The sequence below is a fragment of the Apium graveolens genome, chromosome 3, assembly GCF_009905375.1.
Source record: "Apium graveolens cultivar Ventura chromosome 3, ASM990537v1, whole genome shotgun sequence".
NCBI classification, from domain to species: Eukaryota; Viridiplantae; Streptophyta; class Magnoliopsida; order Apiales; family Apiaceae; genus Apium; species Apium graveolens.
In genome coordinates, this window is record NC_133649.1 from 198,035,185 (window position 1) to 198,061,676 (window position 26,492).

The 26,492-nt window shown below is 34.9% G+C and overlaps 1 protein-coding gene across 1 annotated transcript in view; it reads left to right on the top strand.

Annotated features, from left to right (window-relative positions):
- LOC141714770 (E3 ubiquitin-protein ligase RGLG1-like) overlaps positions 1-26,187 on the top strand; it is a 52,358-nt gene extending 26,171 nt beyond the window's left edge. Inside the window, 9 exon segments of the mRNA XM_074518269.1 lie at positions 23,828-23,903; positions 23,988-24,103; positions 24,825-24,887; positions 25,029-25,142; positions 25,226-25,323; positions 25,447-25,526; positions 25,609-25,714; positions 25,796-25,923; positions 26,013-26,187. Of these exon segments, the coding sequence (XP_074374370.1) occupies positions 23,828-23,903; positions 23,988-24,103; positions 24,825-24,887; positions 25,029-25,142; positions 25,226-25,323; positions 25,447-25,526; positions 25,609-25,714; positions 25,796-25,923; positions 26,013-26,100 (869 nt within the window). The 3' untranslated portion in view covers positions 26,101-26,187.
- The last annotated feature ends 305 nt before the right edge of the window (positions 26,188-26,492 follow it).

Consider the following 26,492-nt stretch of genomic DNA (forward strand, 5'->3'; position numbering starts at 1 on the left):
TACTATCTTAAAACTATGGTGGTCGACCTAATACTCACTTCTAAGTGTTCTAAAACTATGTGATAAGTGATAGTGCTCACTGGTGCAAATTTCAGAATGACAACTATGGTTTCTTGAGTACATTAGACACTCTTAAACTACAAGCTTTCCTTCAAAACTTTTACACAAGACTCTACTGACCTAAGGGAATCTCACAAACTTGATGTGGCTCAAGGGCCTGGCTTGGGCCTTCTTGGGCCTAAGCTAAAAGTCCAAGGTTCCCCTGTTTTTCTGGGCAGAAAACGCCCTGACTTGAATTAACTTGTGACACATGGTTCTAACTCATATCCTATGAACTATAGTTGGAAAAAATTCTCTGACATACCCTATAACTAAGTCCCAATTGGGCCTAATGAGGGCCTACCCATGACATGGTCAAATCTCCCTATTTCTAAGTTGCAACAAAACTGTCCCCTGCTGGACAGATTTTGTTATTCTACTTGTGCACCTAATCAAATGACATGCAAACCTCCAACCAACTCCTAAAACCTTTTATATACTCCCAATACTAACTTCTGGTAGCTTGGGCCTCAAAGTGCACACCAATGACATGGTCAAAACTCACTCTAAACCTCAGCGTGCTATACTGATTTTTCTGCAGAAACTATAACTCTCATTTTCCAAGGTTTTGACTTGACAAACTCAACTAACAACAACTCAATACTTAAACCAAGACTTATACATGGTAATCTACTGAACTAAGTCCCTTATTCTTAAAATAAACTTGGGTGAGATCATCCATGCCCAAAAACAACAACATGCAACTAAATATATAACATGCAACTCATGGAAAGCACATAACAAGATTTCGGCTAGGCATAAAGTTTTAAATGCTTGCAAAATCGACTTGCACCTAATGCTCATCCTTAATAATCATGAAATATAACTTCTTTTAAGTATTAACAAGAAATTTATCATGGAAACAATCTATTTTAAGCACACATATTTTGAATTTATAGATTTTTAAACATAACTACATGATTTCGAAAAGAGTAGCATGCAAAACATGGTTGATCATCACTTTAATGTCTTAAAACTAACATGCATGGCTAAACATAAATATATAATGAAATTTCAGTAGCATGCAAAGGATTTTAAAGCATGATATCTCCATAAAACACTTAGTTAGCACATATACATAATATATCTCATAGAGAGCTCTTGAATTCACAAGAATCAAGAGTTTCTCTTTGGAGATCACATAAGAACTACACATACATCCATGGAACTTCAACTTCCAAGTCACAAAACACTTGGAAAGTATATAAGATGAATGTAGCTAAAAGATTTACACTTGGGAAGATGAAGAATGAATTGAAAAATGGAAGGGGGGGATTGGCCTTCGGCCGAGAGCAATGTGGGAGGGGGAGGAGAGAAAATTTGTGGTGTGTTGGAGTGTGGAATGAGAATGACTTCTCCCATTTTGATTTCTTTGTTTTATGTTATTTGGTTTAAAAATGATGAGTGGAAGTGAGAACTTACAAAAATGTCCCTTGGTTAAAGTTAGGCCATTTTGCATGCAAGGCTAAGTTAGTAATTTGGTAATAATCAAATGAGTTAGTGGGGTTGGAAAAGTCTTGTTTTCCCTTTGAGAGAATAGAAGGGTGATTTGCATGCATGGTCTCTTATGTAATTTGATAAATATGACAACTAAAATTTATAATGATTTATTTTAATAAAATAAAATACAAGTTCAAAAATTATAAAATTTATACCATAAAATAACTTGGATTTTTAGAGACTTTATAAAATCATTTTCAAAATTTGTGAACAAAATACCTTTTAAAAGAAAAATTTTCCAAAGCTTAGAATATTCCTTATAAATCAAAAATAAAGAAATTAAATAAACTCTTGCTTTGAAAAATCATATACTACACAAAGTAAATTTATAATGCAGAAACTTTCACTCACACTAGCGTACAATCATTGAATATATTTTCATTTGACTTTAATATTATACCCAATCCACAAATAATATTACATAAAATGCCGGTCGTAACAGTAATAAATAAATGCCCTGGAGTCTCTAGAGGTCACTGGAATGAAATAATTAGTGCGATGATAGTGAAAGTGATTGGAAGGGAAGTGAGTATACTAGATAGAGACCCCTGAGATACACCAGTGATGTTGCTGGAGAGAGGAATGAAAATTATGAGATTGTGTACTGATTATCGGGAATTTAACGAAATGATAAATAAGAATAGGTAACCTCTATAAAGGATTACTTACTTATGTGACCTAATTCAAGGAGTGTGTGATTTCTATGGGATTGACTTAAGATACAGCATGAGGGCATGTCAAGGATTGTGATTAGGATGAGTTATGAGCGTTGCAAGGTTGGTTATATCATGTGGAGTGACAAGTGTATGAGTCGTCTATATAGATTTAAAGAATATGGTGTATAAGGAGTACTTGGAAAAATCCCATTGTATTTATTGATAACATCCTCGCCCATCTAAGGGCTAAGGAAGGCCAAGTTGAAAACCTAAAGAATGTCTACGAAAGGTTGAGAAGTAGCAATTGTATACTAAGCTTCAAAAGTATGAGAATTTGATCAAAACTGATTATGAACCATGGTTGTTTAAGTGATTACCCACCAAGAAGGGTCCATCAGGGATAGATGTCTTGAGTAGAAAAGAAAATTGAATATTATTAAAATTATTGAAGAGTTAGCGGGAGAATGGAAGAAGTTATGAATCAAGAATTGGATAGTTTAAATGGAAAGGAAAGTTGTATCCAAAAGGACAGTAGAGGTATGTTTGGATTTTTCCGTTAGCTCATAAATTTCAATGTGACTAAGCTGAAGAATAAATTATAAAGAGAAGCCCACACTTCTAGGGTCCTATTTACCTGGAAGCATTCGGGCGTACCATGATATGACAAGGAACTTTTGGGCAATTGTTGATAAGTCGACGAAGTCTGCATGTTTCCTCCCAATTAATGAAAGGTACCCTTGGGTAAGAAAATTGTACTCATTGATAACCTCTTCAGCTATTAAAAAAATTAAGGAAGTCTGGGTAGAACGGCCTATGATTTCCCTACGAAGATTACAAGGAAAGCTAATATATATTAAGTTTTCAAGTATGGATTTTGGCTGAGATTTACAAACGATTCTGATTATCCTATTAACGACCATTTAAGCAAAACCGGTGTAGTAATAGATGCCCTGAGTACAAGAAAGGAATTGAAACATGATTAAGATTTCTGAGGAATTTGAAAAGAGTAAATGTTGGAATTCGAATACCGAAAGCTGATAAAAAGTGAATATATGAAATTACTTTCTAGCCCTGACGGATGAGAATGAGTAAGAGGTGTTTGAATGTTGGAACTAAGTTGAAAATAAGTACTTCTTATCATCTTTAGATGAAGGGTCAAAGTGAGAAGATGATTCGGACAATATAAGAAATATGGAGAGTATATATGTTGGGTTGACAAAGGAAACTGAAGTAATCACCTACTGTGAATTGAGTTTTCTATGCTAATAGCTATCATGTTAGTAAGAAAATGTTAATTTACGAAGTGTGTATAGACATAAGTGTGGGTCCTCACTCTATTGAGATAAAGTGGGAATAGAGATAGTGTTAAGTCCTAAACTAATTCAGTACATCCAGAGTGTGGTGGTGTTGACTCAGAAAAGAGTTCAAACAGCTCGGGATAGACAAAGAGAGAAAGCGGATTTGCATCGAGAGAATATGAATATATAGAATGAGGATCGGGATATAGGCGAAAGTTTTACCCTGAAAGAGATTGGTTAAGTTGAACAAAAGGGACAAGTTGAGTCCTCAATATAGTGAATCATTCGAGGTATTGATAAATATAGGTATAGTTGTCGTGAGTTAACATGGCTGCTGCAGTTGCAGTATATATATATATAATATGTGTCTTGTGTATCAATATTAAGGTGATATGTATCTGATTCAGATCAAATTATTGATTAGGAGCCAATATGTTCTTATCCAAAATTATTCTGCGTAGAATGATCGATCCAAACCCTAGATCGTTGAGAGTGAGTCCTCAGTAATGAATTTATGTCTATAGCGAGTATGTGATGAATAAATCCCCGAGTAGAAGAGTCTACCTGGAAGTTAGAGTCAGATATGCTTGACAAATATCCTCACTTATTTAGATAAATCAGATTCTGAGGACAGAATCTTTTAAGGGGGGAAGGATATGACGACTCGTATATTTTTTTTTAATATCTAAATATGTAATTATTGAGTGATTAAATAAATCAAATATGTGTATTGGCTTTGGCCGCTATGTGTTGTTTTATTATTATCTATGTGTGTGAATTATGGTGTCCAGGGTGGTTCGTGCAATTAATTACGGACTTGTATTGAATTGCTTTCACTTTTAAAAGTGGATATTATACAAGTTTATTTGTGTAAATATGTGTATTATCTCTAAAATTGTTTTTATGACTTTATAATTTCAATATTTATTTTTGGGATTTTATAAAAGTTAGAAATCAATAGTTCATTAATTGTTTAGCCCTGAGTGATTTTCTGATTGTATTTATTCGTAAAATCTGTATTTAATTCCCGAATTCTTCAAAAAATATGAAACTCTTATTTATTTAAGTTTGGAATATTTCGAGAATTTTTAAAATTATTTTGGAAATTTTTGGGATTAATTTCACCCGCACGTTGTTTCGTTTAATTGATAAAAGCGAGTATAAATTGCATTTCAGAAATTATTCTAAAACTACGAAATTTATGTTTTTATTAACTTCTGGATATTTGTAACATTTTAAGGCTATTTTCATAATTTTCTGAAATTATTTTGCGTGCAGCTCGGTTCGTTAATCATTGAATGCGGGTACAAGATATGTTTCAAATATACTTTAAGAATTATGAAAAATCTACTTTTAATAACTTTGAATTATTCGGGACATTTTAAGATTTTATTTGGAATTTCCAGGATTATTTTTATTCACACAAGTATATCGTTAAATGTCTAGTTCGGGTCAATAAAGCCTGCAATTGAAATTCAGTATACGTGTTTTGTTCTCGGGCGTGTTCTTATCTCGTGTCTGTCTGTAATTGGCTGTTAATTGATAAGGATTGAAAAGGGTACCAACCATCCTTATTCTTCCTTTCCCTTCACTTTGCACCATCACTCTTCCTGTCTCATTTTTTTTTCTCTCTACTTTGATCTCTTCTCTTCCCTGTACGCGGTTTGTTGCCGTGATTTTCCGGTGGTAACACCACCGCCGCTGTAATTGTTTCAATTGCCACAGTTCTGTTTCTTTCCGGTCCATTTCCGGTCATTTCTCCGACTCTGCTCTTGCTTGTTGATGCGCGTATATATATACATATGTTTATGTGTGTGCATGTATGTATGTGGTCAGTGGTGAGGGTTGTTGCGCTGCCCTCCTTGTTTTTCCGGCAAGGAGGCGGTGACGCGTATGGATTTTGTGCGCGTGTGATGATTACTGTTGCCTCCGTTGTACTTGTTCGATTGTTTTGTTGGGAATTTTTATTTAATTTTCTGCAGGGTATTAATGATTGTAGTTTGTGATTAATCATATTTTACGAGAAGTTAATTTTATTAATCGGCGAAGTTCGCGTTGGAAACCCGGGGAATTACTCGGGTACCCGCGGAATTTTGTCGTACAAGTTAATTTGGATTGTAATTGTGAAATTATGTAATTGATTTGGTTGGATTGTGATTTGTGGGTTGTTGTGATTGACGTTGGATTGCTTCGACGGGTTAGCCGATAAATAAAGGAAGTGTTGCCCAATTTCCGGGAAATCGAACTACGGAAATACGGGGGCGTATCCGGTAATTTTTGGGACGTCGAGCAAGTATAAACATGTATATACATATATTTTATTCGAAACCTGATTTTATGTTGTGGTGAACTGTTTTACCAAAAAAAATAACCCTAATTTTGTAAAATGATGAGTATATGTATTTTTCCGAAAACGAACACCGAACCGATTTCCGAGAACATGAACCCTAATTGTTGCATGTGTTATTATAATGTACATAATTACGAGTCGGGTTTGAATATCATTGGGTAGAACTGGTATCGAGGATATGTCAACCATACCTAGACATCTAACATAGGGTATTTCGATTATGTAGGTTCTAGTTGAAAAACCCGAGAGTGGGCGTTGGACTAAAGATAACCTAGTGATCAGTCGACTAGCGCGGCGAGGTTCCAAGCGAAGGACCTGAGCGTTGAAGTCGGATCCAGGATAGTCAAATAGTAAAGCGATAAAGCCGAGTGTCCCGAATCGGTTCAAGTTCAATCAAAGATAGTTGTAACGCTCTGCAAGGCAAGTACCCCTGACCATTCTTTTATGGTTCAGTACGTATGAATAACTAAATGTTTTACTTTCATAATGGAACAGAAATGTTTTAAGTTACGTATCCCCTGTAATTATAAATCACTGTTTTCAAATTGTTTTGGGGAAAAGTAACTTCGAAAGGTACCTATCTCGAATGAAATGATTTGTGAAATGGATTTTATATGTGTGCTGGTAAAATAAATGATTTTGAAAATCAGATAGGTACAAGTGTTTTGAAAACTGGATAAAACGGTCAGATATGGGATACATTGGGGCCAGAGTAGGCCTATTGAGGTGACGTAAGAGGCTAATTTGGTTGCACGCAATATAAAACCGATTAGTCCAGCAGGTCAGAGACCTAGCTAGTCTCTGAGTTCCGGAACAGGTATATAGGATGGCAGTGGGAGCTGTCCAGTGTTGATAGCCTAATCAGCTGTCTTCACATATCCAAGTATCTAATTTGGCTTTGTGATTCTCGTAACGGAACAAGTGAGTTTATACAGTGGATTTGGAAATGAAAATGGCATGCTAGAATTAAACTCTGTTATTTGTACACAACACACTACTACATTTGTTTTATTGAAAGCATGCTAGTTTTGGAATATCCAGTTTAGGAATATTTTACATGATTTGCAAGTGAGCTATAATCTCTGTTCCTATCACTACTTTATCATAAACTGTTTTACTGGTTATTCATATAGTGGTGCTCCTGAGCAAGCAATTGCTCACCCTCGCAGAATATTTTATATGTATTGCAGATGCCTAGGAGATTCTTCCGTGGTAGTCAGGGCAGAGTTCCAGTTCCCTTCGTGTCAGACTCCTCTGAGATGGTTGTGTTAAATCAAGGGTGGTCTGTTGAGTTGCTGGGTTAAGTTAGCTGCGTCGAGATGATTGTTGTAAGTTGGTTTGTGTTAGTTGTAACCTAAATCATACTTAAAACTGGCACAGATCTTGGTAAAGGGGTCGTAGATATATCCTACTATTGAATTGTTTATTTTATAGTTGTTGATGATGTCAACTCCTGACCCCGGGGTTGAAGCCGTCACAAAGGTGAGAGAGGAACATAAAACTGAGTTTGCGAGTTACTATCTGAAGAATGAAGCCACCTACTGGTGGGAAACTGTTAAGACATTGAAAGGTATAGATGATAATATGTGGGATAGATTAAAGGAGTTGTTCTTAGAGAAGTATTTCCCTCAATTTGTTCAGGATCAAATGGAATTGAAGTTTATGGAGTTAAAGCAGGGAAATATGTCAGTGACAGATTATACGTGGACATTGATAGGAAGAAAGCTAAGAGGTTTATGGAGTTGTTCTTAGAGAAGTATTTCCCTCAATTTGTACCATCATACGTGGACACTGATAGGAAGAAAGCTAAGAGGTTTTAGCAAGGTGTTAAGCCATGGATTCGAGGAAAGGTGGCCATATTTGAATTGGATACATACGCGGGAGTTGTGCAGAATGCTATGATCACGGAAACGGATAGTGAAATGTCACAGAAGGAGAAGGACGGTAAGAAGAGGAAGTTTGAGGGAGGTGAAGAACAATCACAAGCAGGGAAGTTTCCAAATTTTAATCAGAGGAAAGGAAAGTTTCAGACCGGAAGGAATCTTAATCTCAGAAGGCAGAATACAGAGACATAGGACAAGGAAACCGTCCAGCCACTGGGAACCAGCCAACCCAGTAGAGGCCAGTCTTACCAGACTGCGAGGTATGTCAAAAGAAGCATGAAGGAGTTTACAACAAGTTGAATGTGTTCTACTATAGATGCAACCAGAGGGGCACTATTCAAGGGAGTGTCGTAATCAATCGGCCAGAGAGCCAACAAATAAGGATCAGCCTACCGGGAATCAACCAGGCAAGGTTCCAGCAATTGGGTTTGCTTGTTTTAAGTGTGGAAAGCCAGGACACATAGAAAGGGATTGCAAAACACCAGTTCCAATCAATAATACGCTGAGAATCATGGGAGCTACTCCAACAGTGAATGAACCTCCCAGAGCTAGAGTTTATGACATGTCTGTGAAGGACGCTATTATGGACACTGATGTTGTGGCAGGTACGCTAACTGTGAATTTTTTATGTGCTAAAGTGCTAGTAGACTCGGAAGCAACTCAATCATTTATTTCTCAAGATTTCGTTGATAAGTTAAATTATCCAATTGAATTTCTAAATGATATTATGACCATAGAATTAGCAAATCAAGAGCGTGTATCTGTTAATCAAGTGTGTAAGGGCTGTGAGATTGAGATTTCTGGCAATAAGTTTGATGCTGACTTGATATCATTTAAGTTAGGAGAGTTTGACGTTATTTTAGGAATGGACTGGCTATCTAAGTATGATGCTCAGATAGACGATCGTAATAAGAAAGTAATATTAAAGACGCCGAATGAGGAAGTGTTGACATTTAGAGATCAAAAGCAAGCAAAGAAATTCTTAACGATGATTCAAGCTAACAAGTTACTATGACAAGGATGTGAGCATTTCATTGCTTATGTGATAGATGGAAATCAGGAGCCAGCAAAACTAGAAGACATTCTGGTGGTAAATGAATTTCCAGACGTGTTTCCAGATGAGTTACCAGGACTTCCTCCAGATAGAGAAATTGAGTTTGTTATCGACTTAGCACCAAGAATGGAACCAGTATCTAAGGCCCCGTACAAAATGGCGCTAGATGAAATGAAGGAACTAGCAAAGCAATTGCAAGAGTTATTGGAGAAAGGAGTGTTAGGCCCTGTGTATCCCCATGGGGTGTACCGATACTATCTATTAAGAAGAAAAACGGAAGCATGATATTATGCATCGACTATCGAGAACTCAATACGCTTACTATCAAGAACAAGTATCCATTACGTCGAATCGATGATTTGTTTGATCAGCTGAAAGGAGCCAAGTATTTCTCTGAGATTGATCTGAGATCCGGATATCACCAATTGAAGATTAAACTCGAGGATATATCAAAGACAACTTTCAGAACAAGGTATGGTCATTATGAATTCTTAGTGATGTCTTTTGGATTGACTAATGCCCCAACAACATTTATGGACTTGATGAAAAGAATATTTAAGGAATATTTGGACAAGTTTATAATTGTGTTTATCGATGATATTTTGATCTACTCGAAGTCAACGGAAGACCATGCAGAACATCTAAGGATATCTTTAGAAATTTTGAGAAAAGAGAAATTGTATGCTAAATTTTCAAAGTGTGAGTTTTGGTTACAAGAAGTTCAATTCTTAGGGCACATAGTAAGTAATGAAGGGATCAAAGTGGACCCCGCAAAGATTGAAGCTATTATGAATTGGGAAAGGCCAAATATACCAACAGAAGTGAGAAGTTTCTTGGGATTAGCAAGATATTATCGAAGGTTTGTACAAGTTTCTCAAAGATTCTAACGCCTTTGACGAAGCTTACTCGGAAAAGTGAGAAGTTTATATGGAACGAGAAGTGTGAAGAAAGTTTCCAGGAATTGAGGAAGAGATTGATCATGACACATGTTTTGTCACTTCTAGATGATCAAGAAAATTTCGTAATCTATAGTGATGCTTCTCATAAGGGATTAGGTTGTGTTTTGATACAGCATTATAAAGTTATTGAATATGCGTCTAGACAACTGAAACCTCATGACCAGAAGTATCCTACTCATGACTTGGAACTAGCAGCAAAAGTATTTACATTGAAGATCTGGAGACATTATCTATATAAAAAAAGATGCGAGATTTATACGGACCATAAGAGTTTGAATTACATATTCACACAAAAGGAACTTAATATGAGACAGAGAAGATGGTTAGAATGATCAAGGACTATGATTGCACGATTAATAATCACCCAGGAAAAGCAAATATAGTGACAAATGCGTTAAGCAGAAAAGAAAGACTGAACGTGTTAACAGTACTAGAGGAATTATATAAAGAATTTCAAAAGTTGGAATTGGAAGTAAAAATTTGCAAGCCCAATAAAGTAAAGATGTTTAGTATGACTTTTCAACCAAAATTGTTATAGAAGATAAGGAAATGACAAGAGGAAGTAATGGATCAGGATATCAACCGTTTGGTAGGAGAAGAGTTGTGCATGCAAAAAGATAATCAAGGTATTCTCAGATTTTTTTCCATAATTTGGATTTCACCAGTGGCAGAGTTAAAGAATGAAATTCTACAGGAAGCTCATAACTCAAGGTATTCCATCCATACAGAAAGTACCAAGATGTATAGAGATTTAAAGAATTATTGGTGGCCAGACATGAAAAGAGAAATTGCTAAATGGGTTAGCAAATGTTATACGTGTCAAAGAGTTAAAGCGGAGCACCGGAGACCAATTGGATTATTACAACGGTTAGAGATTCCAGAGTGGAAGTGGGAGCACATTACTATGGATTTTATAGTCGGATTACCAAGGACGAATGTGAATTACGATGTTATTTGGGTTATAGTGGACAGACTAACTAAGTCAGCTCATTTATTTCCTATTAATAGAAGATTTTCATTGGACAAGTTGGTTCAGATGTATTTGAAGGAAATAGTAGTTCGTCATGGAGTCCCTGTGTCTATTGTATCAGATCGAGATCCACGATTCTACTCAAGATTTTGGAGAATTTTTCAAGAATGTTTGGGAACCAAATTGAAAATGAGTACAACTTATCATCCACAGTCTGACAGCTAAAGCAAGAGAATAATCCAAATAATTAAGGATATGTTAGAGGTTTGTGCAATTGATTTCAAAGGAAATTAGGATGAGCATTTGCCCTTAGTGGAGTTTGCTTACAATAACAGTTATCACACCAATATCGTAATGCCTCCCTATGAAGCTCTTTATGGACGTAAATGTCGATCACCTGTATATTGGGATGAAGTCGGAGAACGTAAGATACTTGGACCCGAATCGGTGCAACAGACAAAAGAAGTTGTTGAAGTGATTCAGAAAAGATTAATTGTGGAAATGGATCGTCAAAGGAAATATGCAGAACCATCCAGGAAGGATATCAAATTCAAAGAAGGAGATCTAGTGTTACTGAAAGTGTCACCATGGAAAGGATTGTCTAGATTTGGAAAGAAGGGAAAGCTGAGTCCTAGATACGTTGGACCTTTTGAACTTTTGAAGCGTGTCGGCAAGGTAGCTATGAATTGGCGTTACATCCGTACATGGAGCACATTCATAATGTATTTCATGTATCGATGCTTAAGAAGTACAATCCAGACTCTAGACATGTAATCGAGTATACCTAGAGATTTGTAATCGAATGATAGAACTTCAGGCAGATTTGTCTTATGTAGAGAATCCAATAGAGATTCTAGAAAGGAAAGAGAAGGTATTAAGGAATAAAGTTGTAAATTTAGTAAGAGTATGGTGGAGAAACCCAAGGGTTGAAGAATCAACCTGGGAGTTAGAAAGCGATATGCGAGAAAAGTACTCTCAATTGTTTACTTAAGAGATTCTGAGGTCAGAATTCTTTTGAGGGGGAAGGATGTAATATCCTGGATATATCGTGTAAATATTTTTATCAATAAATAATTATTATGTGATTTTTATGTGAATTTTGGTAAATTATCTGGTAATTGGAGTTGATGTTTGGATGTTGATATATGATAAAATTTGAATATTTTATTTTTTATATGTCCATAATAAAGTATAGATAATTTTGGTATTTTTATGGTAATTATTAGGTTGTTATATAATTAATAAATGATTTATGGATTTACTAATTATTTTCTATATAATTATAAAAATATTTTATAAAATCGGAAATCATCCAACTTTAAACGTTTTTGCATTTTTACAACCCGAAACTCTTTGGAAAACTCCTTCCTAACCTAATCTAATCATTCTGAACATTTTCCGTGTTTTGACTTTTTCGATCCAGAGTACGGTTTGACCCGTACGAATCCCAGCGCAAAATTTTCGATACGATAGTCATTTCAATAGATCAATAAAACACGTATTCTCGAGAGACGAGATATTTTCACATTATTTTCTCGTAAAGTGTTTTATAAGAACCCCGGTTTTGATAATTATCCAAAACTGATATCAAATTAGATCATTTTTGCAGTTACTTGGCGGCTAAGTAACCTATTTTTGGATCCAATATGAACCAATGGGTATTAATATTCCATAAGTATAAATAGCATTTTTCTTATTTTATTTTATTCATATAATCATAAATAAACAGTTAAAACATATAATTTACAGAGAAAAACACGAAAATTCGCTGCGTTCTTGAGAATCAAACCTAAAAACGAAGGCGTTACCGAAATCAAAATCAAGCGTGTGAATAACCGAATCGAAACTCTCGAAAAGTACTTTAAGAATTAACCATTAGTTTCAGTGAAGAAATCAAGGTTATTTTCCTATTTATTTATTTTAATTCGAATTAATTTATGGTTAAAATATGAATTTTTGATTTTGATGTTGTTTGTATGATTTGATGACTGTATCTTGTAGATAATTTTGTCATGGTCATTTTGGTATATTATATGTTGAATTTGGAGTTCAATAACATATACAAAAATGAGTTTGATTTTCGAAATAATGAAATTAAGGTTTATATACTTTGAATGTTTTCAATTGAATTTTAGGCGTTTCTTTGTTAAGGGTTATTGATTTAAATTGAATACACCATTAAATATATCGCGTGTTAAGCAATTGAATGATGCAGGTGGCTTGAACAGACGATAACTAGTTGAGCTCGCCGGAAAATAGATGGCGACAACCGCGTAAAAGTTCGGCCAATTCTTCCGGCCAAAGTCTGTGTTATCTGAAGATTCTGATTTTATATTTGAGTTCCCGATGTTAAGAAGAATAGACTCTGTTAATTTGGGCTTATTTTGGAGTGTTTTCAGGCCGCTGGAAAAGCTACATGGTGGGCGGCCATGGAGTTCCGGCTGGCGAGGTGGAAGAGAAGGGGGGTGGTCAAATTTCATTTTGACTCCCTTATTTTGGAAAAAACTATATTTCAGTCCCTATTGTTTTAATAATTTTCAAAAATAGTATTTTCTTTTTAAAAAATTGTTTTCAATTATTTAAAATTCCAAAATTTTATTATTTATCATTCCGAAAAATACTTTTTATTTGAAAATAAATATAAATTAATTAATTAATCAACTTTAGTTGATAATTAATTATTTAATTAGTAAATTATTTTAAAAATTAATTGATTTATTAATTTAATTAGTTATTAATTAATTTTAATTGATTATTTAATTAAATTTAATTATTTCTTTTGATTTAAAAATTCTGAAAAATAGTTTCGAGTTTTAATTTTTTTTTTAAATTGTTTTCAAGGGTGGATAATTATTATTAAATGATTTTAAAGTCAGATTCGGGTGTTCGAATCTTGTTATTTAATTATTAAAAGATTCGTTGACCCGTTTTAATTCCAAAAAATGTTCTAAAATTCGTATTAAATACATAGAAAATCATTTTTACCCTGAATCTTCTTTGGAAAATTATTTTGATTGAATATCTTACATGCTATGTGATATACGTGATCTGATTGATGTATAATATGCCTGTATGTGCATTATTTTACGGTTTTATTTGTAACTTTCAATTCGTGCGTCAGATTTGGGTGAAACAATAGGTATATTAAAGCTTGTAATGAATAGAATGAGATGAGAATAAGTATTGATAAATACATGTGATGTCTAACAGAAGAAGCGAGATGTAAAAAAGGAAAGTAAGTGGTCAGTGAGTGAGAATCAATAGACAAGTATAAGTAAAGTGAAAGTGAACCATCTTGATATGTGTTGAGATAGTTCTGTATTATATTACAAGTACTTTGAAGTACTTAACTCTAAACCCTGATTCTTGTTATTGATCTTGAGCCGTAAACCTTATTTTTTGTAAACCATTGATTGTTGAATTCCCAGATACGAACCACACATATACGATACTACTCCACAAATACATATATACCACATACAGATCCCTGATATGGAATTGCTTAACATACGAACGTTTATACCTTGTAACCACTAAACCTTTGGTCTACTACTTTCTGATTCTTTCCTAGGATGGAAGCCAATCTTCATATTACCTTGTTATACTTTCATGGTATTAAGAATCACCCTATGACATGAGATAAATGTTGTTTATGATTCAGTTTATTGATTTACATTATTTATCATGTTGTTATTATAATATTGGATTGCTTTTAAATATGGATTAGATTCGTGGTCATGATAGGTCAATATGTGCCTTGGATCCAGTATAAAGAGCAGAGTTGTGAGCCTTCCTCGGGGTTAGTGCGTGACTGATCAACAGCCTAACCTTAGTTTTTAAAATAAAAGTGAATATTCAATCTAATCATTGCTTATTGAGAAACTTGATTCCTTATATCATTACAATTGATCATGGTTTAATCTTAGTGTTATCATTACGACTTGCTGAGCTAGTTAGCTCACTAAAACAAATCTGTTTATATTCTTTTCCGGTTAAAAAGGAAACTGGTGGTAGCGAGGATCCCCAGACAAGTGTGCGAGCTAGGTTTCCAGGTTCAAATGGAATAATATAGCAGAAGGTGTTTGTCTTAGTTTGAGTTGAAAGTTTGTAAGACTGTTTTACTTCTAGTTGTAAGATAAATAAATTGGTATTTGGTACGTTGTAATATAAATAAGGTTGTGGATTGTGGGCATACTTTAAACTGTTGTGATCCGTGGTTATGGTACGTAGGGTCTTTGCATATATTATTATCATAAACAAGTTTATATATGGAGTGTGTGTGTGTGTATTGTGGAGCCCAAACTTCTGACCCGGGTTTGGAGGTCGCCACAATAAGTGCAGGAAAACAAGAATATATGAAAAAAGTACATGGAAATTTTTTGAAGATTTGAAGACAATCAGAAACTGGAGATTTTAATCAAAAAATTGGAAATATGATTGTCGGAAATCTCCTGACAGCATAATCCTAAAAAACTGAGGGAAGAGAGATTGCTGGAAATCACCTTGAAAAACTAGAGCAAAATGAAAACTAGAGTAATTTGGAAAATGAGAAAGTGATGTGAGGTAGTGAACCCTGGTCACTTCTTTATATAAGCAATAAATAGAAGAGGAAACATTTTTGGGCATAGAATTGTGGCTCATAATAATAAAAGCCCATCTTTTGGAATGTTCTATAAAATTTAGTAAAATCTCAAAAAATTTTGAAAAAAATCGAAGAAATTCTTTACTGGGTCGGGCCCAAAATTCAATTAGGATTTGAAAAAAGATCCAAGACCAAAATCCAATTAGGATTTGGAAAAAGGCTAAGCCCAAAATCAAGTTAGGATTTGGAAATGGGCCAAGGACAATTCCAATTAGGATTTGTAAAAGGGGCTAAGCCCAAAATCCTGTTACATTTTAGAAATGGGCCCAGCCCAAGCCCAAATTATGAGAGACGTAAGAAAGACTATAATTTCGACCAGGAGACCTAGTCGAAATCTAGTTTCTGAGTCCTAGTCAAGATCAATCGACTAGAGGCATAGAAATGACCATAATTTTTACCACGAAACCTAGTCAAAATCTAGGTCGTGAGTCCTAATCGAGATCAATCGACTAGAGGCGTAGAAATGACCATGATTTTGACCAGGAAACCTAGTCAAAATCCAGGTCGTGAGTCCTAATCGAGATCAATCGACTAGAGACATAGAAATAACCATAATTTTGACCAGGAAACCTAGTCGAAATCTAGGTCGTAAGTCCTAGTCGAGATCAATCGACTAGAAATGTAGAAATGACCTAGATTTTGACTAGGTTAGAAATGACCATAATTTCGACCAGGAAATCTAGTCGAAATCTAGGTCGTGAGTCATGATCGAAATTATTCGACTAGGATGTAAAAGTAGACAAGAATTTCGACCAGGATCCTGCTCAAAGTTCAGGTCATAAATCCTGATCGAAATCATTCGACTAGGATGTAAAAGCATACCAACATTTTGACCAGGATCCTAGTCAAAATCCAGGTCATGGATCCTGGTCGAAAGCTCTTTCGACCAGGATGTACAAAATGACTGAAATTTTGACCAGGATCCTAGTTGAAATTCAGTTCGTAGATCCTGGTCAAAAAATAGCAGAAAATTTAAAAAAAAGTCAGGAAAAATAGAAAAATGGCAAAATATTATAGTCAGGTGTTTTCAAGTTACCCGTTATGGTAATTGAGATAATAAGAGTGACAATATTTGGGGAACTAAATAGATCATGAAGCTCAAATCTGTTCCACTAAAAGGGCCAAGACACCCTCTCTCGAAGATTTTTGACATTCTTTGAAAAAATTGTGATTTAAGTTTGGAAAAACATGATCAGCCTCAAGAAAGGTAAAATTGGTATAAATGTATAGGTCGCTCCACACTTTATGCTAAAAATGATACCTTGCAACGGCATATAGAAACTTAACTTCTACGAAATTGTTATTCCCTAACAATACAACAAGAATTATAGAAGGGGGGTTGAATGTAATTCTGGCTACTTTTTTAAATTTAAAGAATGTTCTAACTTGATAAATATAACAGTGTTTGATTAGCAATGGTGCGGAATAAAAGAGTGATAGAAATCAAAACACTAAGTAATAAAAACACAAGCCTTTAAAACTTTCTAGTGGATTTGAAAGTATCCACCAGAGATATATATCAAATTGAGAACTCTGTGAACCTTTGAATAGCTCACAACTACTTACAAGTTTAAACAACTAAAATTACATAGAAATGCTTACTGAATACAGCTTAATATGTTTCCCTGAAAATAAGCTTGCTTAGTTAAATTGTTCTACTTTCTACACTTGGTTTACATATCACCAAGTTTACATGACAATAACATAAGATAATAAAACAAAACATATCCAATCTAACTCCATGCTACTTCATTACTCTATTCCAGCATCTTTAAATATCTTCACAATTACATAGAAATGGTAATGCTTATTTGTTCTCGAAATCCTGCTTAACAGGCTGCCACATTCCTTTTATAAACACCCAACGTATGTGACTGTATTGTCACTGTCAACAGCTATTTGAATTTGATCATCCGTCGGGACATTGCTGATCATCCGTCGGGAACTTTATTGATCATTCGTCGGGAGTCTTGTAGATCATTCGTCGGGAGTCTTTTCTATCACTTGACTCCACTTCATTTATACAGAATTACAAGACATCTTATATTTATAATTAGTCACCCTATTCTGTATATCCACTAGTAGTCAACTTGACTCATATACTGCTACAGAATCTACACAATGTTGCTTGCAGAAATGTGCTACAGAACTTATTTGGTACATAAGCTACTCACTCGATGGATGTTAATCTATCATCCATCGAGACTGTAAATTTTTTCCGTCGGGACTATATTAGATCATCCATCGAGTGCTACAGAATTCACTAAGTTAAATCTACTAAGGTGTTTTGTTTAACTTATCATCAAGCTCACAACATATTCCTAACAATCTCCCTCAATTTATGTCTACTGTAATTGTAGCCATAAATTAAGAGAAACTTGATGATAACAAAATACCCAAAAAAATACAAATTAAAAAGTAGTAGATAAAACTGATAAGTGCTACAAACTTTATTGAAAATTGAACAAAGCAAAGTCTACATAGAGTTCTCACAATCATTTTCAAGGTGCTCCTCTAGCCTGAGCAGATGATTCTATTTCCTTGATTGTCTTGATTTCTTCCCAAGATTCCTGTTGTTTTCTTCTATTTAATTCTGAAGTTGTCTGTGGAATTCAAGTTCATCAGCTTCAAATAGATCCAGCATTTCTTGCATTCCCAATAGAGTCTCATTGCTAGAGATACTCAATTGATCATCCAGTCTGAGGAATCTTCTTACTCCCTTATCATCCATAAATTCCATCAGCTAATAAGGCCTTAAATGCACTCTCTTTCCTGTGAATGGGATTTTAAGAGTTCTTGGAAGTGCATTTTTGGTTTTATTACTCCTCAGTTCTTCTATCTTCTTTAGAACCAGTTTCCTTGCAGTTATAATGAACCCAAAGTTCTTTTTGAAGGATGAGAAGACTTTTATCAGAACAAATTGGATTTCTTGAAGAACCCTGTGAAGTGGCCATGTGATTTCTCTCCCTCCCTTGTACTTGAACACCAGCCTTTTAGGAAGATGTCTGTGAGCATCAATCCCTCTTACTTCTTCCAATTCATCCAAGTAGAGGTTTATATTAGAGAACTCCTTAATGTCACAGATGTATAAAAGATCTCTCTTGTTGACTGTAGGTTGAGATTTGGTTAGGGTCTTGGATCTAAGAGTCACAGGCTTCACTTTCTTGATTGCTCTAGTCTTTGTTTTCTTTGGCTTTTTGAAGATAGGTAAGTTGAGTTCAGGAATTGGAAAACTTTCCCAGTCTATTGGCTCATCCTTGGGAACTATGGGCTCACCATGAAAGTTCTTTGTAGGATCTACCTTGAATTCTTCCTGGACCACTGGTGGCTTGGATGGCTGAGTTGTAGATGTACACTGTTTGGGAATGTAGTCTTCCATTTCCTCATCACTAAAGTCTAATTTTCTCTTGATTCTTTGCTTGTACCTTGGTTTCTTTATCTGTTGGGGTGCATCTTGCACTTTCTGATCTTTAGCTTCAATAATCACAGATAGTTGTGCAGAAATCTCTGTTGTAGTCTTCACAGCTTGAAGTTTGGCCAAGATAGCAGCTTACTCCTTCTTTTATTTGAGCTTCTTAGCATCTAAGGCAGTCTGCTTCTTTTCTTGCCTGATTCTTTCCTTCTCTTCCTTCTTAGCTTCCACAAACAGAGGGTTTCCAGCCACCACACAGATTTCCTTACCATTTCTGTAAATTTTGGAAATTCTTCTTTTAAGTACTGAATTAGTTGAATCCTTGAAAAATGCAATTAACCTAGCCAACAGCTTCTGTTCATCTGGCCTAGGTGTCTCAAACACTAGATCTACATGATTTTTGTCTGAGAACTTTGAGTAGTTTCTTTTAGGCTTTAAAATCAGATTAGCTTTTGGAGATTTGATGCATGAAAGTTTGGCCTTTTTCTAAGTTGCCTAGACTCATTTCATGCAATGAGATATGTTTGACTTGAGAATGGTGATGAAAAGTATTGTCTAGCTTCTATAGCTAACCAAAGTTCTCCTGAATAGCTGCATCAATCTTCTTCCATTTCTCATCTAGTTTCGTCTCAACAACTGCAACATTAAGCATCTTGGGATTTGTCTTTGAATCAAGTTTATCAGCTCTTATCTGGATCAAATTAATATTGTCCAATACTGGTGGCTTTGGAAGAGTAATTTCTGGAACAATTACTTGACTGACATGAACATTTACCATATGCTCCCCCTCACTGGTTGGCTCTGCTTGATTGACTTGGATTGGTGAATCTTTCTCCCCATTTTTGTTATCATCAAGTAGAGTGGAGGTAGAAGTTTGTGCAGCCACCAGCTTTTACAGCAACTGAGTTTGCTGTGCTTGATATAGCTGGATACCTGTGAGAGATACCTCTATTGTAGTTAGCCTGCATCCAAGGAATCCACTTTAGTGGTAAGATCAGAATTCTTCCTTAGCTTTCTTTTAATGTCAAGCATTGTTGCATCTGGAAGTTTAGCATCCAATCTTTTAGAGAAATCCTTCTTTACTTGGTCAATCTCAGTTTTGATAGAAGTGAGATCCTGATTGTGTTGAAGAGCTTGAATCTGATGTAATTGTAGAGAGTTGAGATGTGCCTGTAAGAGCTTCCTGGTGCTAGCATTTGTAGTGGATTGAACATCATTATGTGTCTCTTGAATTTGATGGATGAGAGTGGTTTTGAAGTGTTGAATATCACATTCCTTGGAGAATGCCCATGATGGCATGCCAGATCTGGAGCTAGGGCCTGCTTCTCCCCGTATGTCCATGAACTTTTCACTATCATCACCATCATCTCCAAAGAAATATGCAGACTCACCAGTAACATAGTCAACAACATCACAAGCTCTAGGTGGCATGGCTGTGATACCATCCTTTGCTCTTTGCATTGATTGAGTACTATGCACCAAGTTCAGCATCTTTTCTGCATTTTCATTGCCTTGTCTAGCCAAGAGTTTGAAGGGTTATTAGCACATAAACGCAGCGAAAACGTAAATTTAATCTTAAAAAAACCGAAACCCTCCGCAGGATCCATGCAAAAAATAATATTTAATTCGTAGTTTAGTATGTTTACCTTAAGAAGCTTTACGTTAATGGAAATATGGAGGTCTTTAATAGCGATCCAAGAACGATGAACGGAGATCATTAGCAGCTGCTCCTCAAGTGTGAAGCACTCCACCGGTATCCACCAACAAAACAATTTAATGAAGGAGGAGGAGATGGAGAGAATTAGGGTTTTGTAAATCTTTTTGGTTGAGGGAAAAATAGGGTTTATAATAGTATATTTATAGGCAAAAGCTGAAAATTTTCCCATAAAATATTATTATTATTAACCCTTTATTATGCTCACTAATAATTAAAACACCTTTTAATTATTAATCTTTTTTCTAAACTCTTTAGAAATAATTCTCTCACTTAAATTAATTTCCAAAAATTAAATTCTTAATTAATAATATTAAGAACCTTTTCTTAATTAATTTATAATCAATTAAATCTCATTTAATCAATTATTAAATTTGCCAATTAATTATTTATTTCATAAATAAATAATTATCAGCCATTATTAATTAATTCCTCCACCATTAAATCATTCTCTTTTATGGTGTGACCCTGTAGGTTCAATATTAAGCCGGTAGTAGAAATAAATAATAATAAAACTATTTTATCATTATTTATATAAATTCTCTAATTCATTAAATATGATTAATTAATTAATTATATTTATTCTACATCGTGAGGGATACTTCTCAGCATATCGCGACTATCCGGATAATACGGATTCACTGCTTAGAATACCAAGAACCTATTCAGTGAGTAGTTACCGTACAATTAATTCCTTCTACCCTGCAATGTCACGATTAAATACAAGGCATGGAACTTGTGTCAAGCCTATCTTATTTAATCACTTGCTTTCCCATTCACTATGCTTAGTTCTATTTAATATAAATTAGAAACTCCTTTCTAATTCCTGAACTAACATAAGTGGATCAGCATTGAACATTCTCTTCCTACACTGGAAGGGGTAGATCCTTTATTGATCATACACTATCTTCGTGTACAAATTCCTATACCCAGTAGAGCCCTTATAATTGTCCCTTGAGACTAACACTACTAGAAATAGTAGATACGACATCGGTCCTTAGACATCGACATGTATGCACCCGATGTTAAAATGCAGTTTAACATCGGTTTTGTAAAAAGCGATGTTGAATACACATATTGACATCGGTTTCACTTAGTAGCCGTTGTCTATCTTCAGAAATTAAAAAGGCCACAAATATGTTTTTAACTTTGACATCGGTTCATTTTATTAACCGTTGTCTATGGCCTTTTAAAAAAAATAAAAATTACTTAACTTCCACCCCCCCCCCCCCGCTTTTCAGTACACTTCCCCCTTTAATTTTAACAAAAAATTCACTTAACATATTTTCCCCCCTTTTCCAAAAAACCTCCCGCGACCCTCTCATCTCTCCCCGACCCTCGCCTCTCTCATCTCTCTCGTCTCTCCCCTCCTTCTCTCTTAGTCTTCTTACCTTTCTTCTCTCTTCTTACCTTAGTCTCTGTTAACCGTCTCTTCTCTCTTTTCTCCGAAACCCTAATTTTAGCCCCAATTCTAATTCAAGATTTGGAGCTTCAAATTAGAGCAAATTAAACTTGAAATTGAGCTAGTATCTGGAGGTTGGAGCTAGTATCCGGAGGTAGACAGCATAATAAGGTACGTAGTTTCTCTTGCGTTACTATTCAACTTCTGTAGTTTATCTCTCATCTCTCCCAATCTCTCTCAGTCTCTCCCGGCCTCTCAACTCAGTAGTATAATAAGGTACGTGATTTTGGAAAAGGGTAGGTGTTTAGCGTGTGTTTCTTGGAATGTGTGTGTGTAAGTGTGTTTGAGATGGGGTTTCTTGATTCCTCGTGGGATTTTGTGCTTTGATGTTATGGTGTAGTGGAAAACAATTTTTAAGGTTCTTTGCATTTTATATAATGTGTTTTGTTGTTAGTTTTGGTAATTTAATCGTACGGATTAAAGGATTTGCTATATATATGATGTGAGTATATTTTATTTAATTGTGCTTGTTATTAAACTGGTGATGATGAATAATAAATTACATATTCTATGTGAAATTGATTGGTTAAATAAGTAATGAATATCACTTTACTTGTGGATCCTAAAAAAAGATTGGTACCGTTTGTTTGGATACATTTGTTGTTTATTACTTGTATGCCCAGTGATTGATACTCCTATTTGATGTTATCTTAGTTCTAGTTGACTCATTGCACTTTGACATGCTCATTCAATTGTTGATATATAATAAAAATTGCTACTAGAGCAAGCTTAGGTTGTATAAAATTGATGTTGTTCTACAGGATCACGTGTCTGTGAACACAGAACTATAGATAGGTGCAATGATAATAGAAGTTTGGACGTGCGCATAAGAGGCTGGAAGCCTTAAAAAGCTACTCTGGTTTCACTACTAAAATTATGCAAATTTCTTGTGGTGATCAGTAATATGGATTTCAATATTGTTTTTGTTTTATCACTTTATTCTTCCATAGTTTGTTCTGAGTAATCAAGCGAATGGCGCTGAACAGAGTAAGAAATGTATGTGCTTAAGCTTTCGTAGTGATCATAAAACTAGTGAAGGGGATTTTATATTTACATATCTAGTATGTAGGACTAATAATCTTAAACTATTGTTATCTGGAAAGAATTTCCAGCTCTATAATAGATTTACTCTAAATTTCCTGCTTTAACTAAGAGTTAAAAGTATTTCCAGTTGACATTTGCACCAATATTAATTGCTACGAAAAGTACTTCGCGTAAAAGTCAAGCATTCTAAAGGGAACTTAAAAAAATGGTATTAATCTATTTTACTGCTGTTATTTTCAAATAATCCTATGCATAGTAAAAGATGCTTCAGACATCCTTGCTACATGACAATCCACATATGGAGATTTGTGTTGAATTATAACCTAGAAGTGGAGATGGTGAGCACTTTCTGGTGCAAACCAAAACAATTCAGTTGGAATCTAAGGCTCCATTTAGCATTTTTTCAGGGGATATTATACGGTGTTTGTTTGGAGTCTTAGGAGTTTTCCTGTGTTGTTGTTTATTTAGTTTAGGGAGAATTAGAATTTTTCACAAGAGCATGTTTGAAAAATGATACGGTTCTAGGGAAACCAAATCCCCAATTTATAAGAGGAAAACGCTTTCCAGATTCCTTACTTTTTTGCAGCATTCCTCTTAACCTTTTTAAGTGATAGTAAGGTAATTGAAAAAAAGAGAGCTTTTTATATACATTTACTTCCATATTTGCTTCTATATCCTATACATGTTTATTTGAGGGCCACTAATTGGCAAGTCTTGCAAATGATTGAGGTTGCGCAATGATTTAACCTGGTCTCCTTTCTAAATTTGTTTTCTTGTTCTGCAGATATACTTCATGTGTTCTCTAATATATCCAGAAATCTCAATTTTATAGAGCATACACAAATTTCTGGGTGGAAACTGTAAGTAGACTTACAACTTCACTACTGCAACATGTTTTCTGTAATTAAAGTAAATTAATGTATCCTTTGATCATTTGCTTGCAGAAACCATAGGGCAAAGCCAATAATTGTTGATCCTGGTCTTTATATGTCTAAGAAATCTGACCTTACTTGGACTTCTCAGCGCAGATCCCTCTCTACTACTTTTAAGTTATGTACCGGTAAGTTAACACACAATTCACAAATTATCTGTGAATGCTGTAATTACTTTTAAGACTGATGTGAAGTATTAGGGACAAGTTTACTGGTTCGTTGGTGGTTTGGAATATTTGTTTTGTCTCTGTTAGGATGGTGAAGTTTAAGACTTTATGCAAGAAACCATATAATTTGTCTTTTTGTTGGTTAAGTAGGCCATATTTCTTCACATGTCCGTAGCCTCTATAAAAGCTATAAAAGCGGTGGTGTCTTTAGTCACTTTGACCAAAAACATCTGAATCTTTGCAATAGATAACATTGTACTTTTAGTTTTGATGTGATTAATTGGTACAGCTCAGCTTATTTCAGTCAATCAAATATCTCCTGTACAATTCTTCTGTCTCTTATTAAATTTGACTGCTAGAAAGGTTTCCTTTCTGATCAGTATCATGCTGTTCCAATTTATTGTAGTACGATTTTGATGCTCTTCTGTCTGCAAAGCCTTGATTGTTTATATGTTTTAGTACCTTGTCAACTGTTTTTTAATGCACATGTCCGTTGGTCTATTCCTGATCCAGGTTCAGCTTGGGTGATACTCAGCCGATCCTTTGTTGAATACTGTATATGAGGATGGGATAATCTTCCACGGACAGTCCTAATGTACTACACGAACTTTGTCTCCTCTCCGGAAGGCTATTTTTACACTGTTATCATTGCACTTTTTTTCTGTACACCTTATTATATAAGTCTGTATTTTATTATCAGATTTTGGTGAAGATAATTTAATTCCTTGTTTTGGATTCGGAGATGGTATTTCTTTATTTCTTCTTTCACTGTTAGTGCTAAAAGTACGACTTATGATGATGTTTGTCGTCAATGCAGCGTTCAACCAATGGTTGGTTGAAATAAGTTGACTGAACCAAGGACTTTAACTGATTTATTCATTTACAGCTTCAACGCATGACCAAGAAGTGTTCAGTTTATATCCAGATGAGAAATATTGTGATGGATTCGAGGAAGTGTTGACACGATATAGAGAGCTAGTCCCACAACTCAGACTTGCAGGTTTGAACTTGACTAAATTAATATCCGTTTTCTTTTTGGTTGGCGCTAGTATCTTATAACATGGTGTCGGTTTATGTGAACAGGTCCAACTTCTTTTGCTCCCGTTATTGAAATGGAAATTACTATTATTGAACAAAGTCGTGACCAGTATCATGTTTCGTTGATATTAGCCGAAGGGCAGGTATTATAAAATTATAGTCCGAGAATTGTAATTTATTGAAACAAACATGTCTATGATTGCTTTCTGAATATATATATGACATATGGTTTTAATGTATATTTAACAATGTACCTTTGATGATAGGTGACAAGAAGTGTCAATACTGAACGTGGTCAGCTAAGCCATCAGGATAGAAAAACTGTAGAGGCAATTGTGAAAGCCAGGTGATTTTGGCAGTCTAACTTTTTCTTGATGATGATTTTGATACCAAAACACCTACAGATGTTCTTACATTTACTTTTACAGTGAATACCCCTTATCGATCATATTAGTTGGTGTTGGGGATGGATCCTGGGACATGATGCGAGAATTTGATGACAATATACCTGCTTGAGCCTTTGACAACTTTTAGGCAAGTAACAGGAATCTCCTAGCTACTTTTTAAGTGCTTGCATTTATGTTTCCGTTACTGACTGATTTCTATTTTCTATAGTTTATCAATTTTACAGAAATTATGTCAAAGAATCTGAACCGATCCAGGAAAGAGGCAGAGTTCGCTCTTGCAGCCTTAATGGAAATACCTTCCCAATATAAAGCAACACTAGAGCATAATATATTGAAGTATTACTTGGACTTATTCGCAATTAGTAATAATTTTAGATTATCTTTTTTTGGTTTCATTACATATTATATTTGCATTTATCCATCAGTGCACAGAGAGGCAAGGCAATAGATAGGATTCCTCTACTCCCACCTCACTACGGCATGGCATCTCGAGGGGAATCAAAGCCTTCATAGTCAACTATTTTATGTCCGAGTGGATCTTCTTCATATAAACAAACTCCATCCGTCCCTAGTAGGGAGCCTCCAAGTTCTTCAGCTGATGCCAATATAAGTGCATTCCTAGTGGAATTTCCTACTGTATCACTTCTCACTTTACTGTTGGATCTGGTATTATAGGAATCTTCCTCCAGTTGTTGTCTACCTCCAGTAACTACCTCCAGATACTATCTGGTGGTACATATTAACTAGTAAAATATGTTTAGAATGTTGGATGTAATAACTTTAGAATTTGGGTTTTATTGTTTTTAGTTGGGATGTTTATTTTAGACTTGGAAAGTAATGTCCGAATTGAGCTCTTGTTGGATTGAATGTTAGTAAATTTGGTATCAATGTATACCTCTATGTTT